Here is a 13633-nt window from a genome sequence, read left to right as displayed (position 1 = left end):
TAAAGCTGTCCACAAATTATAAAAAAATTTAAAAGTACACTCATAAGAATTAAACATACAAACTTTTACCTGATGCAAAATACGTTTCTTTCCAATTACACCAGTCTAAAGGCTGAGCTAAACCCTGGGGGTAAAAAAAAAAATCCTTTAACAAATACTTAATTCTGAATGGAACGTCTCACCTTGCAGTTTTCCATAAGCAACAAGAGAGCCACTGAAAGTCACTCCACCAATGTACGTGCCCAGGTACGCCACAATCTTGGTGAGGTTTGCAGCTGGATCAGTAGCAAAGTGAGGATATTCAATCATGTATTCTGCTATACAGGTGAGCACAGCAGCCAAACCAACCAAACTATGAAAAGCAGCCACCAGCTGAGGCAGATCCGTAATCTGGATGCGTTTAGCAATCGTCAAACCTATTGAGAGTTGAAGACAGAAGGGAAGTCTTACAAAACACAACAAATCTGTGCAGCTAGAAATTAATGTATCATGGTTCAGTGTGCAATGAGTACATGCACACACATGGGTGTCCCAATTGAAAAATTTGTTCTACAAATTTCTAGAAATTGCTATGGCATTTAATTGAAAGCTGCATGTGTATTTTGTGCAATGAGGATATCATGGAAATTAGAAAGAAGATTAAAGCATATCAAGTTCTTAGCAGCTTCACTATATATTGAGAAATTCAACATTTTCTGTGAAGAAAGCACAGTGTGAAAAAGGGAATTTTGCAGCATTCAATCAGGAACTGAACAGAATTATAAAGTCAAGCAAGTTCATTCAGCTCTGCCTACCCAGTTTCCCTAACAGAGATGATGTGCTCCTGCTTCTCCACCAGTCTCCCCATTCTTTACCACATCCTGACCCAGTAATAGAAGCTCTGGGACTTAGGATTATTTGTTCACATATGTGCAAAATAACATATAGAAGCCATAAGTGTAAGTCAGTCAATTCACCTGTAAGCTATACAATATTTTATGTCTATACAGCTTGCATAAATACATGTTAGACCACAGATAGTTTATAGTATCATACACGTACCTATTGTACCACCAAGTGCCATTGCACCTGACATCTGCGCCAACAATTCAGGTGAGGGTTTAAGGCCTCCAAGAGTTGCTGCTAAACCTCCTGCAACACCAATCATACCCAAAGCATTTCCCAGACGAGCTGTTCCTTGGGTGGACAAACCAGCAAGGGCACCAACACAGCATAAGCCTGAGCCCAGATACATAATCTTTAAAATAAGAAAAACATCAATATGCATACATGAAGTACAGCCAAATTGCATTAACTTTATAAAAATCTGACTATTATACAAAAGGGCTGATTTCTCCAAAACACGTATAAGCCACAGTTCTTAACTGAAGTTAAGACTCTTGACTGTGAGAAACTTCTTGCGAGGGTGTGATTTTGGCCAACTAAAATGTGGCATCTATTAAAACTTGTTTCCCACTTTATGACCTTCACTTATCTGCCCTATGAATACTAAACTTGAGTCAAGCCAATTTTCCACATCAGTATAGCAGAAAGCTTTTCTTTAGTACAAACCCAAAGCTAAACTGTCCTGTTCATTATAGGAATCATTTCAGAATTTGCTTATGGTGCATCTGAATTCCAGTTTTCAAAAAGTATAAACAAACTTAAATGAACTAAGCTGTACACATCTAGATAACAGAAAAAAAAAAAAAGAAATATATTACAAGCCCCTGGCATGAAGGTATGTTTGGATTGACTTTTCCCAAATGCAGAAGGCAATACACACTGATTTTTCTTACTACTGAAACAAATGCAAACAAAGCTGAAATCTCATCCCATCCAGATGTCGTACTTACTTCAGCTGTCACATCAAGTTGAATTTTCAGAAACGTTTGAACCAAAGACTGATTTCTCTAATATTTATGGTGCAATTTAGGAAAACTGTCCAATAAATAACAAAGTACCTGCTGCTCTACAGGAAAAAAAAAACCCAAAGCTTTTAAAATTTGCAGATTCAGCATTTGGGGTATAATTGCAAGCTGATTACAAGACCATGACTAATTTGCTATTTAATCCTCAACAGATTAAGCAGTGAAGAAGCGTACAGTGCATTGGGCTAAGAGGCACAGTGTTATCTGCTTACCTGTTCAATATTATAGCCACCATTGAGAGCAGCTGCATAGCCTCCTACAAAGACACCACCAGGAAGCAGGTACAAGTAGTTGTACTCAGGAGGATCTGTGGGACGTTTGAACATATCCAGCATTCTCTGTGTAACCAGAAACCCACCTGGGCAAAGTAAAGGAACAATTTTACAAAAATAAAACCTGAAACTAAGCATATCCCAAGCTATAAGAGAAATATCTGGTTAAACCATATTACTACACAAAGCCAGCAACTGACACCAATAAAGTCCCCAAAAATCTAGTAATCTGGAAAACCACCAGGAAACAAAGGTGTAATCGGGGTGAGATCCTGCTGTCTTTTTTAAGCTTTGGAGGAAATTCATAAAAGATGGACCTAGAAAGCCTAGAGTACTTCCTCTGGCTCTATACTCTACGCTGACTGCAGGATACAGCTTAGTTTATGACTGTGACCCTCTCCCTATCTACTCTATCAAAAACCAGCATTTATAAGCCATATTGCTCACTTTCTTATCGTTTTATTTGTGAAGCTGGGACTTCTGAAGCTCAAGCAAGCAGAATTTTGTTCTATGCCACTAGTATATTTTTAAAGTAGGAAAAGGAACACAACGACAAATGCAGTACCATCTTGGGATATACAGGAAAAAATACTTTATATAATCATCACACAAAGGATACTGTAAAAGAAAAACGCACATTTAAATGCTTCCTTAAAAAAAAAAGGTTACGCCACAGGGTGTGCAAACCAGATACAATAAATACTACAAAAATCATGTGTGTGGAAGGCATTCTTTATTGATGGATGCTCTCAGATCCTATTCCCAGAATAGTATTTCTGGAATCCATACAATTAAAGAAATAGAAGAAATAAGAGAATTACAGAACTGCTTTAAAGTTACCCTCAGGAAAAAACCTAACATTCATACCTGCGATATTGACTGAAGAGATAAAGGTCGAAAGCACTGCTAGAGTTTGAGAAGTATTTTCAGGAAGATAGTTTCCTCCCATCAATACCAGCCCACCAACTGCAGTTAGCCCTATTTAAAAGGGAAAAAAGTGTTACTGAACCTTAAAAGGCTCTATACCTATAGGAAGTTTCCTTTCAGATGTCAAACAGATACCAGTCAACATAAACTTTGACCCCTACTCTACACATTACTATTTAAACAAAGACTATGGTGGTCATTTTCCACAATACAAACATGTTTCAAAAGAAAAAAAAGTATATGAATACAGTTTTGAAGTACACAGCCTCAAGCACAGAGTCAGCCTCCAAGTACTCGTTTGATAAGAGAGACTTTGCTTTTAACAGTCAAAGTAGATCAGCCTTGTGACTTGTCACATATATACACACACGGATATATAAAATATTATATATTTTAAGAGTTGTGAATGTTATGGCTTACTTAGGAATTTTGTCTTCTTCCCCTCTCTCAAAACATATAGTTTGAGCAGACGAAAAAAAGAATGCAGAAAATATGAAAGACAAGTTATTTTCAGGGCAACATTTTGGAGAGATGGGCAGAAAGACATGTTTTATGAAACAAGTGACTGCAGCACTCCAAGTAAAACAAGCTTTAAAGCAAACAGGTTAAGAGTGAAAAGTTACTTATAAAAATTAAAAATACTCCACATCACATTTGCCTTTCTTTTGAGAAAAAATACTATCAGAAATAGTATGTTTCAAATTTCCTTGCTATTTATGGAAGTAAACTCAGACACGCAAAGCAGTACTAGGCTCTTTGGCATTTTAAAAAGCGTATCAGCAGACTTCTGTCTAAAGTTTGAGTAAAAGGAGCTGCACCTACTTGAAATAGAAAATAAGCACTTGTGTGACAGCTACTTACCTGAGATAGCATTAGTTACTGACATGAGTGGAGAGTGAAGAGCAGGAGTCACACCCCATACTGTATGGTACCCCACTATTCCAGCTAAGCCAAATGTCGTCACCATTTGTGTGAAAGCAGTATTAGGAGCTGCAATGCCCAGTCCTAACATGCTGGATAAGCCTAGAAGAAAAGCACAGCAAAACTTTTCTATAACTTTTCAATGGTTTCTTACATTTAAACTGTGTACAACAGGAATCCAGTATTGAGCTAAGAGCAAAATGGGAGTTTTGTGCATGGACTTGTTTCAAGATCAGCTGGATCGTCTTTGTCAACTACAAGACTCTTTCGGTGCTAGTGTTTATTTTACAAAAGAAAAAAGCATGCACATCTTTGTTATGTATGCATACAAAGCAGCAAAGATAAGTTTCTACACCAACAGTGAATCCTGTCACTCTCCTGTTCTATGGCAAAAATGTACAAGAGTCACAGTCATGTTGAGATACTATTTAGAAGACTCAAAGCATGCATATGAAGAACACAGGTTAAAGTTAAGAATACTCAATTCACTAGTTACCTCATACAGAAGTTCTGATGCACACAGAATACCAAATGACAAGAAGAGCCAATATTTATTTGTCAAGATAAGTGTCCCACTCTCAGCAGATTGTGGGCATTTAACTCTCATACAATACAGTAAAGTTTGAAGAAAGCAATGGCATTGAATTGATTCTGTACAGGCACAGTCCCTAGCAGGAGTCCTTCAGAGTTTTAAGCATTTTACTGGTATTTAAATAAAGCCAAACACATATACATACACACAGCATGGGTCAGGACTGTTTAAAATGGTAATGCTTTTGGTTAAATTTCTAAAATTTTATTTTCCCTCTCAAAAGCCATTATTAAACTACAATGATTTTGCACTAGATACACCAGCCAATCAACTGCTGCCCCAACTAGTTATTAAATTCAATGAGTGAGATGAGGAGTCACTTAAAAGTATTAGCCAAATGAGGAGCACTCTACGCTAATTCTCCAACTCTGGAAGTTGCCTACCTGCTGTGTATATAGATGCACTAGTCATAGTTTTTCTAAAAGGTGTAATAGTAGCTGCTTTTTCCGCTTCCAGCTCTGCTACAGTCTTCTGCTTCACAGGGGCTCCTTGAGGAATGTTATTTGGTGGAGGTGCTGGGAAAATCACCTTGCCATCCTGACAAGAGATATTTACAGTTATCCCTAACATGGCACATGCTTTACAGTTAGAGGAGCCTACTCTTCTTAATCCTGCAACTCGGATAAGTCTTAACACCCTATAGCCATGCCACAGGAACATCTTCCTTTTCTGCATCAGCAGAAGTTTGAAAGGCTGGATGATCAGTACAGCCTGATCCAAGTAACCATACTGAGTTACACGTTTTTCAGACAAGATTTAATATCAGTGTCCAAGAGGACCTGGTGGAAACGCAGCACAAGACTTGAAAGCAGGAACCAAAACAAAGATGTAAAGTTCCTTAAGTAGAAAACATTTATACAAACTAAAACAGGGTCTTGGAAACAGCAAAATCTGCTACAGATCTGAACTGTCATCAGAGGCTGCCCAGACCTCAGCTAGGTACCAAGCATGATGTCTCGCATTTCATGCTGTTCTTCAGGCCTCTGGTGGAATAACTGGTGGAGCTGTCAGACCCGAGCTGTGCACACCACTTCAGTGGTCTCAGAGACCTGAAGTCAATACAAGCCTCCACCGGAGTAGATATCATAAGCATTTCAAAATTTTGGCAACATTATGCAGCAAAAATCAACAGAAATTAGTATGTCTTACCTAAACTGCAAATTAAGAGGAGAGCTCATACTGGTCCATGACCTCAGTTTGTATTTTATTATTTCCTAATAGAGCATAAAGTACCCTGCATATTTTAGTTCCACCATTTTTTCTGAAGTTACTCTTATAAATAGAGAAACATGTATTTATTTACAAAAAAAAAAAAAAAAAAAAAACAAAAAAAAGAGAATGTTTTTCTGGTCCTATAGTAATGTTTCAAACACGTTAAATAATTAGGCTTTTATCACATGAATACAACACGCAAATTTAATCTTTTTCCTGTTTTTTCAATAGTAGACATTAGGTATTTGTTTAATCATGACAAGAAGACAAAAGCAAAGAGGTTTCCCTTCACAAAAAAGGGACAGAGGAATACGCAGCTGAATACACACAATTGCCCACACCATCCACCAAGCCACATCTGAAGTCTATTAGCATGCAGTGTATCTGAATGCATTTTAAAGAGACAACACTGATAAACATAGGGGTATGTACTCACAAATTAAGAAGAGAACATTTACCGACTTACCTTCATTACTACAGTTCCTCTAATAACATGATCCAGAGTCCCATAATCAAATTCATCTTTTGGATCAAAGTAGAAGTTCTCTTTGTCAGGACTAATAGCCTTTAGGAGTTTGATAATATTATTGGAATACAAAGTACTGGCCTGAGTAGCCATTCTGCTAGGCAGGTCTGTGTAGCCAATGTGTGTAACACCCTGAAAAAAAATCAAGTAAAATACTAAGGATTAGTTCAACCTTTTAAGTAGCAGCATCTCTTCCAATATAACCTTCCGGAAATACATATCCAAACTGTTTCACCTATTTCAGTTTTTAATCCCCAGCTAAAACTGTCACCTGCAGCTATAACATTATTAAGCTGGGGGAGGATTACTCACAACAGTTACAGCATTCAACATGATCAAACCCAACACCTGAAATGCTATTAGCAACAAGCCTACACAGAGAGGAAGATGCATTGGTGCAAGAGCTTGTCCTCTCCAAAACCTACCATTCCCTCAGGACTTAGCTTCTTAAAGTAACCAAGTAACAGATTATCCTGCCCAATGCTTGGCATCTTCTCAGTTCTTCTGGAGGGTGTGCACTGGAGGAGCTTCCTCAGAGCTAGCTAGCTGTGCAAGTAATATACCTGGATTCACATTTACATAAAGATGTAACATAATATATCCACACTGTTTAAAGAACAAACATAAGTATAGCTGGCAATAAAACTCTTGATCTTTTGGACAGCATGGGAAGCTGAGGCTGGCATACACTCTTCATGTTCAAGCAGCCTTGTGTTAAAACACTGCTCCTGCAACTTATACCTAGGATCCATGCGTGGATCTTCCAGGAACTCTGGCTTCTTAATGAAATGCTCCAGCACAGTGGTAATAGTTCTGCACTGCTGCTCTTTTACCCAGCTCAGTGCCAGGAAACTATATCCAGGGGTAATATTCCTCCGACTAAAAGCGCTCCATATAAATTCTTCATGCAAGTATCTGCTTATTTCTGTTCTACGCACTCTTTGTTTCATTTTTTTAAGCAATGACATCAAAAGAAAACCACAAAACCAAATATAACGCATAACTCATGATAGACACACAGAGCCCTGCTTATATTAATGACAACCATGGCAGCAGTATGTCCTACAGGCTTCCCTAGAGCAGCATAACAGCATTATGTCCTTACATTACCTAATAACAACCTTGTAAATCTGCTACTTTAAATCTCATCACCCAGATTTCTATAACTGCTAGCAGATTTCTCACAAGTACCACAAATAAAACCCAAAAAGTAGAAAACAAGCTCTCAACTGAGCCAATGAACACTGGAGCAAAACTAAAGCAGTTAGTTCAGTCCTGAGCAAAATTGCTTAGGTTAACGAACCAATTTATGCTACTCCTAGTTTGGATTACAAGTGGTTTGGATACTTTAGGGCAGGCACACTCACGTTGGCAAAGCTAAAGACATACAAAGACAGCACCTTCCTGAAGCTGAAATTATATTGAGCTAAGCCAGAAACTTTGCACTGAAGTGAACACTGACATAGTCTGACCCTGTTCAGCTTACCTATGACAGGGACTGTTACCCTCCAGTTGTGGGAGGTGATGAGCAAGTCAAAAAAGCTTTTGCTACTGCTGTCTCTTTAGGTAGACCAAGAAATAGACATCAAACCACACCTTCAACCCAGCAGAGACAAATTGCTGGACTTGGAAGTCTAAGTAGTAAAACACTTCCATGGTTAAAAACCAAATTAACATTACCCAAAGGTATTTGTTTCTTTAAAAAACTTCAAATTGTTATACATAGAGACAACTAGTGACCAAATACAAATTTAAAGGATTGCTTAAGTCCAAATAGCAAAATCAGCTACTCATTTTCAGCATACAGTTTACAAAACACAATGTGAATTCATGCAAACTGAGAAAGATCTGCAGAGTAAAATGCTCACCTTATGAACATACACTTCTCCAGGCTTTGTAGTCTCAATGTTTCCCCCTGCTTCTGCAGCTAAATCCACAACAACGGAACCTTCCTTCATTGATTCAATCATATCTTTCTTAAACAAGATGGGAGCTTTTTTGCCTGACAAGACAAGGCATAGTAAGTTCAACCCAAAATACAGCTTTTTATCTGTAGAGCTCAGGAGATGAGTTCTCCCCTTCACTCTCTCTCTCTAAACCTTATTTTTGTAAGTAAAATTTTCAAGTCATTAGTACCTAGGATGAAATGTCACAGGTTTGTTTACACAGGCAGAGAGAATAGATGGTAAAACATCTAGCTCCCAAGCACATAAAAAGGTATGCATGGGCAGTCTACCAAAGACACTGGCAAATCCAACTGCGTCCTCAGTAAACACATTTCATCCAATCTTACAATTCAAGTCACAACCAAAAAAAGAAATGTCACATCATAAATTATTAAAAAACAGATGTTGTGCAATACACAGCACCAAAACCTAAGCTCTACCTTACTATGTTTCAATTACAAAATACAGTACTGTTTCCACTGGACTTGCTTCAGTGCACAAGCTGGATAGCAGAAATAGCAGTGATGCAATAAATATGCAAGAAAACTACATATTCTTACTTTGTTACTCTCTACTCCTTGTTTAAAAAAGTCAAAGACTGCTAGTTTTTGAAAACAAAAGTTGTAAAAAAAGGCACGCACTTTAAAGCCAGGCATTTATCAGGGAAGGGAAAAGTTACATGCTCACACAGACAACACCTGTTTTCACTGCAGGCATAGCTCCAAAACACGCCAACTTCAGAAACATAAACAAAAATTAGCATCTTGCTCATAAAACATACCTGGAATAAGTGCTGTAGTGATAATAATATCAACATCTTGGCACTGTTTGGCAAAGAGTTTCATTTCAGCCTCAATAAATTCTTTTGACATTTCTTTAGCATAACCACCTTGTCCCTCTCCAGATTCTTTTACATCTACTTCCAAAGGCTCAGCACCAAGAGACTTGAACTGTTCCAGAGCTGCAGCTCTAGGAAAAGAAAATGGGGGGAGAGAAAAAACACTGCTTTAAAAACCCACCATGATTTTTCTGAAGAGAGATTTTTCTACTAAAAAGACATGTCTTTTTAGTAGTAGTCACCTTCACATAAGAAACCTAAAACTTATTCTAGGATTAAGGAAACCATGGAGTCCTCAACTTTCTGTATTTAGTGAAAAAAAGTAATTGCATCATTAATTTTAGGTCCCTAATGAAGATACTTGTATAAGGAATAAGGAATGACTTGAAACCACACTGTTTCCTGTATAGTCAGGAGAGTTGCTCCATGAAAAGTCTCAAAGCTGGTAGCTTAACTGTTGACTAACTCTGCTCACCCATTTCTCTTGTCATGACTAGGTCAATCCACAGCCCAAACTTAGATGCCTAAGACAGGTGATAAATACACAACCTGAGGCCCTGTGAATCTGTGAAATGGAAAATAACAGTAAGCCTTATTTTCACAGGGAAAATGAGGAGGGGTGGGGCATGTTAGGGGCAGAGGTTTGTTTGGTTTGGGGTATTTCACAGCTATCCTATAAATCTGTAATTTATTTTGCATCACATGATATCACAGTAAATAATGAGACTAAATTTCAGCATTAGGTAAACATTCACAACATGCAGAGGATTTAACACACATTCTTGCACACCAAGATAAAAGTATACAGGGTGCTAAAAGAAGGGAATTAAACAAATCTGAAAAGTTATAGACAGATTTTGATCATGTTTTTAAGAAAAAACAAAGCCTTTCCAGTTTGTTTTAAGGCATATGCAGATTTTCTAACAAACCAGAGCCAAAGTTTTTTCATATCGCACATCATAAATCTGGAGATACATTCACTTTTATTCTTTCATATTAGATACAGCTAAGTAGCATTAGATGCCACCTCTGCATAAAAACAAACATGTATAAGTAATTTAAATGCAAATACAATATTAAGGTCATACAAATTCAATATAAGGTCATTCAATAGAAAAAAAAATTAATCAAGATTTCAGTCCTTGTAGCTCTGTAATTTTCCCAGTCTATTGCTCTAAAAAATAGTTATGGGACAAAATAATCCTTCTGAACATAAAGAAGAAATCTGAGGAAAGCAGAATTTAAAGCAGTTTCAGCAGCAGTTTGTGTTCTTTCATCTTGAGTTTTAATAAATAAAATAACTTGATCTCATTCTCTCTTTCAGCAGATTGAAAGAAGAGTCTGTTCAAAGAGTTCCTAGGTGGCCTCTCTGGGATCAGGAAAGTAGAGGTCAATGAGAGGATGAAGCTATGAACCTGGATCAAAGCAAGCTATAAATGAGGGCATAAAGATTATTTCTTTACTACTTTCCCTGTGTCCCCAAAAAGAAGAGATGTGAAATTCTGGACAAAAAACATAACTTTCTCATTTTCATAAAGCAACGATTTTTTTATTCATATAGTTCTGAGTGATTTAATGACAAGGACTCCGGGAAGGTTTGGTTATTCGGAGGTATAAACAAATGGAGGAATAATGATGGAATAAAAATGTTAGGAAAGGAATTGTGATTCGGTGCAGTACAAGTGCTTTCACTGTAATACAGCCACAAACTACTTAATCTTAAAAAAGTTTCAGATTGCTACTATCATCTTCATACACCTACCTAGTATCAAATCCACGAACCACTGCACCCATCGATTTAGCTGCTCCAGCAGAAGCCAGGCCAGCAACTCCGCCTCCGATGATCAAGACCTAGAATCATACCATCATCAATGCTTGGAGCATAAACTAAAACTACAGCTGGTTAGAAAAGCAGCAGCATTGTACTGCTTTCACAACTGCAAATACATCTCATTAAACAGCTATTTAAACAAGTTACCTTAGGACACAGAACCCAAAATGACTATGGTAAAGCTGCTCCATAAATCTAACGTTTAAAAGTTCTAAATCCTAACTTTACTTATCTGAGAGCCAACTCATCTGTAGCTGTTTATTTAAGTACAGGTTTTCTCCCTGACTAGTCGTCTTTTTTTTTTTTTTTTCTCTTCCTTAAGTCTACTTTCATTTCTCTTCAACCTAGTCCAGATGCAACAAGCAATCCCTTCCATCGCAGCCCTCAATGCACCACAAATCCCAACATATCTGACTTTTCTTAACTGCTTCCTTGCCCTTCCCTATTTGGGGGGGGGGGGGGGGGGGAATCCATCCATGTAGAGCTAGTCTGATGTTTAGAACTAAGCAAACTTAAATAAAACTCACACTATTCTACTATTCCCCAAAACCCAACGCTACAGGTAGCAAACAAAAATTGGTATAGGAATAACTCTAGGGATTCTCTATGGATTTCTAAAGTCTCAAGAATTATCCCCAAGACAGAAAAAAAGACTTTTAACACAGTTTCAGCAGTGGTTAGCTGTGGTCAAGAACTCCCACGTTCTTCTGCCACAGTATCTGTTTAACTGCACATACCTTTGCTGGAGGAACTTTACCAGCAGCTGTGATCTGACCCGTGAAAAATCGACCAAAGTGATTTGCTGCCAGTACCACAGCCTTGTAACTGTCAATTAAGGATGAACATGTATCAGTATTTTCCCAGGCTCAGTACAATTCCATTTATGACAGCAATCAAAAGAGTGAACATTTGACCATAGCATGCGTAGGATAAAGCAAGTTTAATATTTTACTATAGAGCACAACTTTAATAGTCTTTGTTCATTTCTTGCCTTTTTAAAAAAATAGATAAATCATGGAATGCGTTTTCAGACAGAACTTTTAGACTGCAATATACTGAATGTCCACAACTATTCACTCTCTCAAATAAAGTTTTACCTGAGCAATAAACACATAACTTGACAAAAATTAACTCTGTGGTCTTTGAAGCTACCTTCAAAGGCTGTAACCTGAGGCTTGTTAGGGAAGGAAACACGAACAAGCAATTGCAAAACACAGAGTAATTTTGCAGTAAGTTCACTTAGACAAGCAAGCACACATTCAAAAAAGATACTTTGACCCTAACTCTGCAGAGCTATATGGCTTAGGGCAAATAGCTTAAACTTGCTCCTTCTTTCACCCCATCTGCTTCATAGCCACCCAAGAATGGGTGGCTGGATGCCAAGTTAACATCAGTAGAGCTATCTGACAATGCAGATTAATGTGTAATTATGTCTTTTCTTAACAACAGCGTACATTTTCTTGCATTTTTACTAACAGTGTTGTGGTTCAACAGTCCCGTTCCACTCTCCTTCCAACCTCTAGCACGGACATATGGAGGTCTGTACGCTGTAAAATTAGTTCTTATTTGGAATACAGCTTGTAGATTTTACACCTTTAAATACATTATAAATGTCTATACTTTAATAAAATCACACAGAACAAAAATACAGAGAAGTAACCAAACATGTCTGCGGATGTATACTGCTGGTGTGCCCAAATCTGGCAGCCTTCTCCACAGCTTATTATGCCTCACAGACATCATCTAAGTCAAAAAAATTGAAAAAAACAATAAAGAACCTAATAACAGTAGTCAGCGTGACGACAACAACATTTTAATTCACTACAATACCTACAGTAACAGTTGCAAAGCACAAAGATGTCTAAGAGTATTTGGTCTTTTGTTTATATCTGCCATAGGAGTTGCATTCATACTGAGTGCTGTTTGGGTTAGTTATCTCCCAACGACATCAGATCACAATGACAGGCCATGTGTTCAAGCTGTCTTAAGGATACCATTGAGCCTGCTCTGATCTAGTTCAGATAAAAAACACACTAGATAAAGTAGTCCAGGAACTAGAAGAACTGCCTTAATTTTTTTATTTTTTAAAGCCTTGCTCTGATCTCCTGCACAGCTGACCATAAGAAACTTAAGTTGCTTGGCACCTCAAACAGTGTCTTCCTGCTGGAAAAAGCTGTATGGAAAGAGAGATGCAGAATTGTTTTAGATATACCTAATATCAAAGCACATAGCTTTTAATCCAGCTATACTTACTCAACCTGGGAAGAAAAAAAAAAAAAAAAAAAGTAGTAAGATTCATACCCAGCAATGTTGGCCATGGAGCTAAGTGCATCATATCCCTGAGCAATGGTGACCCGTGGAACCTGATCCATTGCCAAGACAGTAGTTTTCTTTTCTGCAAGTTTCTTCAGGAGGTCTGGATTTTGTGCTGGGTAGATAAAACTAATCAGGGTAGCCGCCGTCTTAAAAAGATCTGCCTCATGTACACCTAGAGCTGAGTTATATATAGGAGCCCTCACCTGAAGAGAGAGAGAATTGTTGAAATTAATTAGAGGGAAAAAAAAAAAATCAGAAGATGCTCAATTTCCTTTCTCCCAGCTTGCAGTCTGTCCATTCCCATCCACAAATTACACAAGGAAGTGTATCAAAGGCTGTTTA

General features: G+C 37.7%; 1 protein-coding gene across 2 annotated transcripts in view; it reads right to left on the bottom strand.

Annotated features, from left to right (window-relative positions):
• Nucleotides 1-13633, bottom strand: part of NNT (nicotinamide nucleotide transhydrogenase) — a 48073-nt gene that overhangs the window by 24595 nt on the left and 9845 nt on the right. For both annotated transcript variants that reach the window (XM_082497187.1, XM_082497186.1), the window contains 12 exons: nucleotides 13277-13494; nucleotides 11713-11800; nucleotides 10907-10995; nucleotides 9088-9275; nucleotides 8229-8362; nucleotides 6301-6492; nucleotides 5006-5159; nucleotides 3971-4132; nucleotides 3050-3160; nucleotides 2123-2268; nucleotides 1042-1237; nucleotides 183-416 (listed from right to left, as the gene is read on the bottom strand). In XM_082497187.1, the coding sequence (XP_082353313.1) occupies nucleotides 183-416; nucleotides 1042-1237; nucleotides 2123-2268; nucleotides 3050-3160; nucleotides 3971-4132; nucleotides 5006-5159; nucleotides 6301-6492; nucleotides 8229-8362; nucleotides 9088-9275; nucleotides 10907-10995; nucleotides 11713-11800; nucleotides 13277-13494 (1912 nt within the window). The remainder of the gene's footprint in view (nucleotides 1-182; nucleotides 417-1041; nucleotides 1238-2122; nucleotides 2269-3049; nucleotides 3161-3970; nucleotides 4133-5005; nucleotides 5160-6300; nucleotides 6493-8228; nucleotides 8363-9087; nucleotides 9276-10906; nucleotides 10996-11712; nucleotides 11801-13276; nucleotides 13495-13633) is intronic.

The sequence above is a fragment of the Vanellus vanellus genome, assembly GCF_965231255.1.
Source record: "Vanellus vanellus genome assembly, chromosome: Z".
In the NCBI taxonomy this organism is placed as follows: domain Eukaryota; kingdom Metazoa; phylum Chordata; class Aves; order Charadriiformes; family Charadriidae; genus Vanellus; species Vanellus vanellus.
The sequence above is the reverse complement of the archived record's forward strand: the minus strand, read 5'-3'. Positions and strand labels throughout refer to the sequence as shown.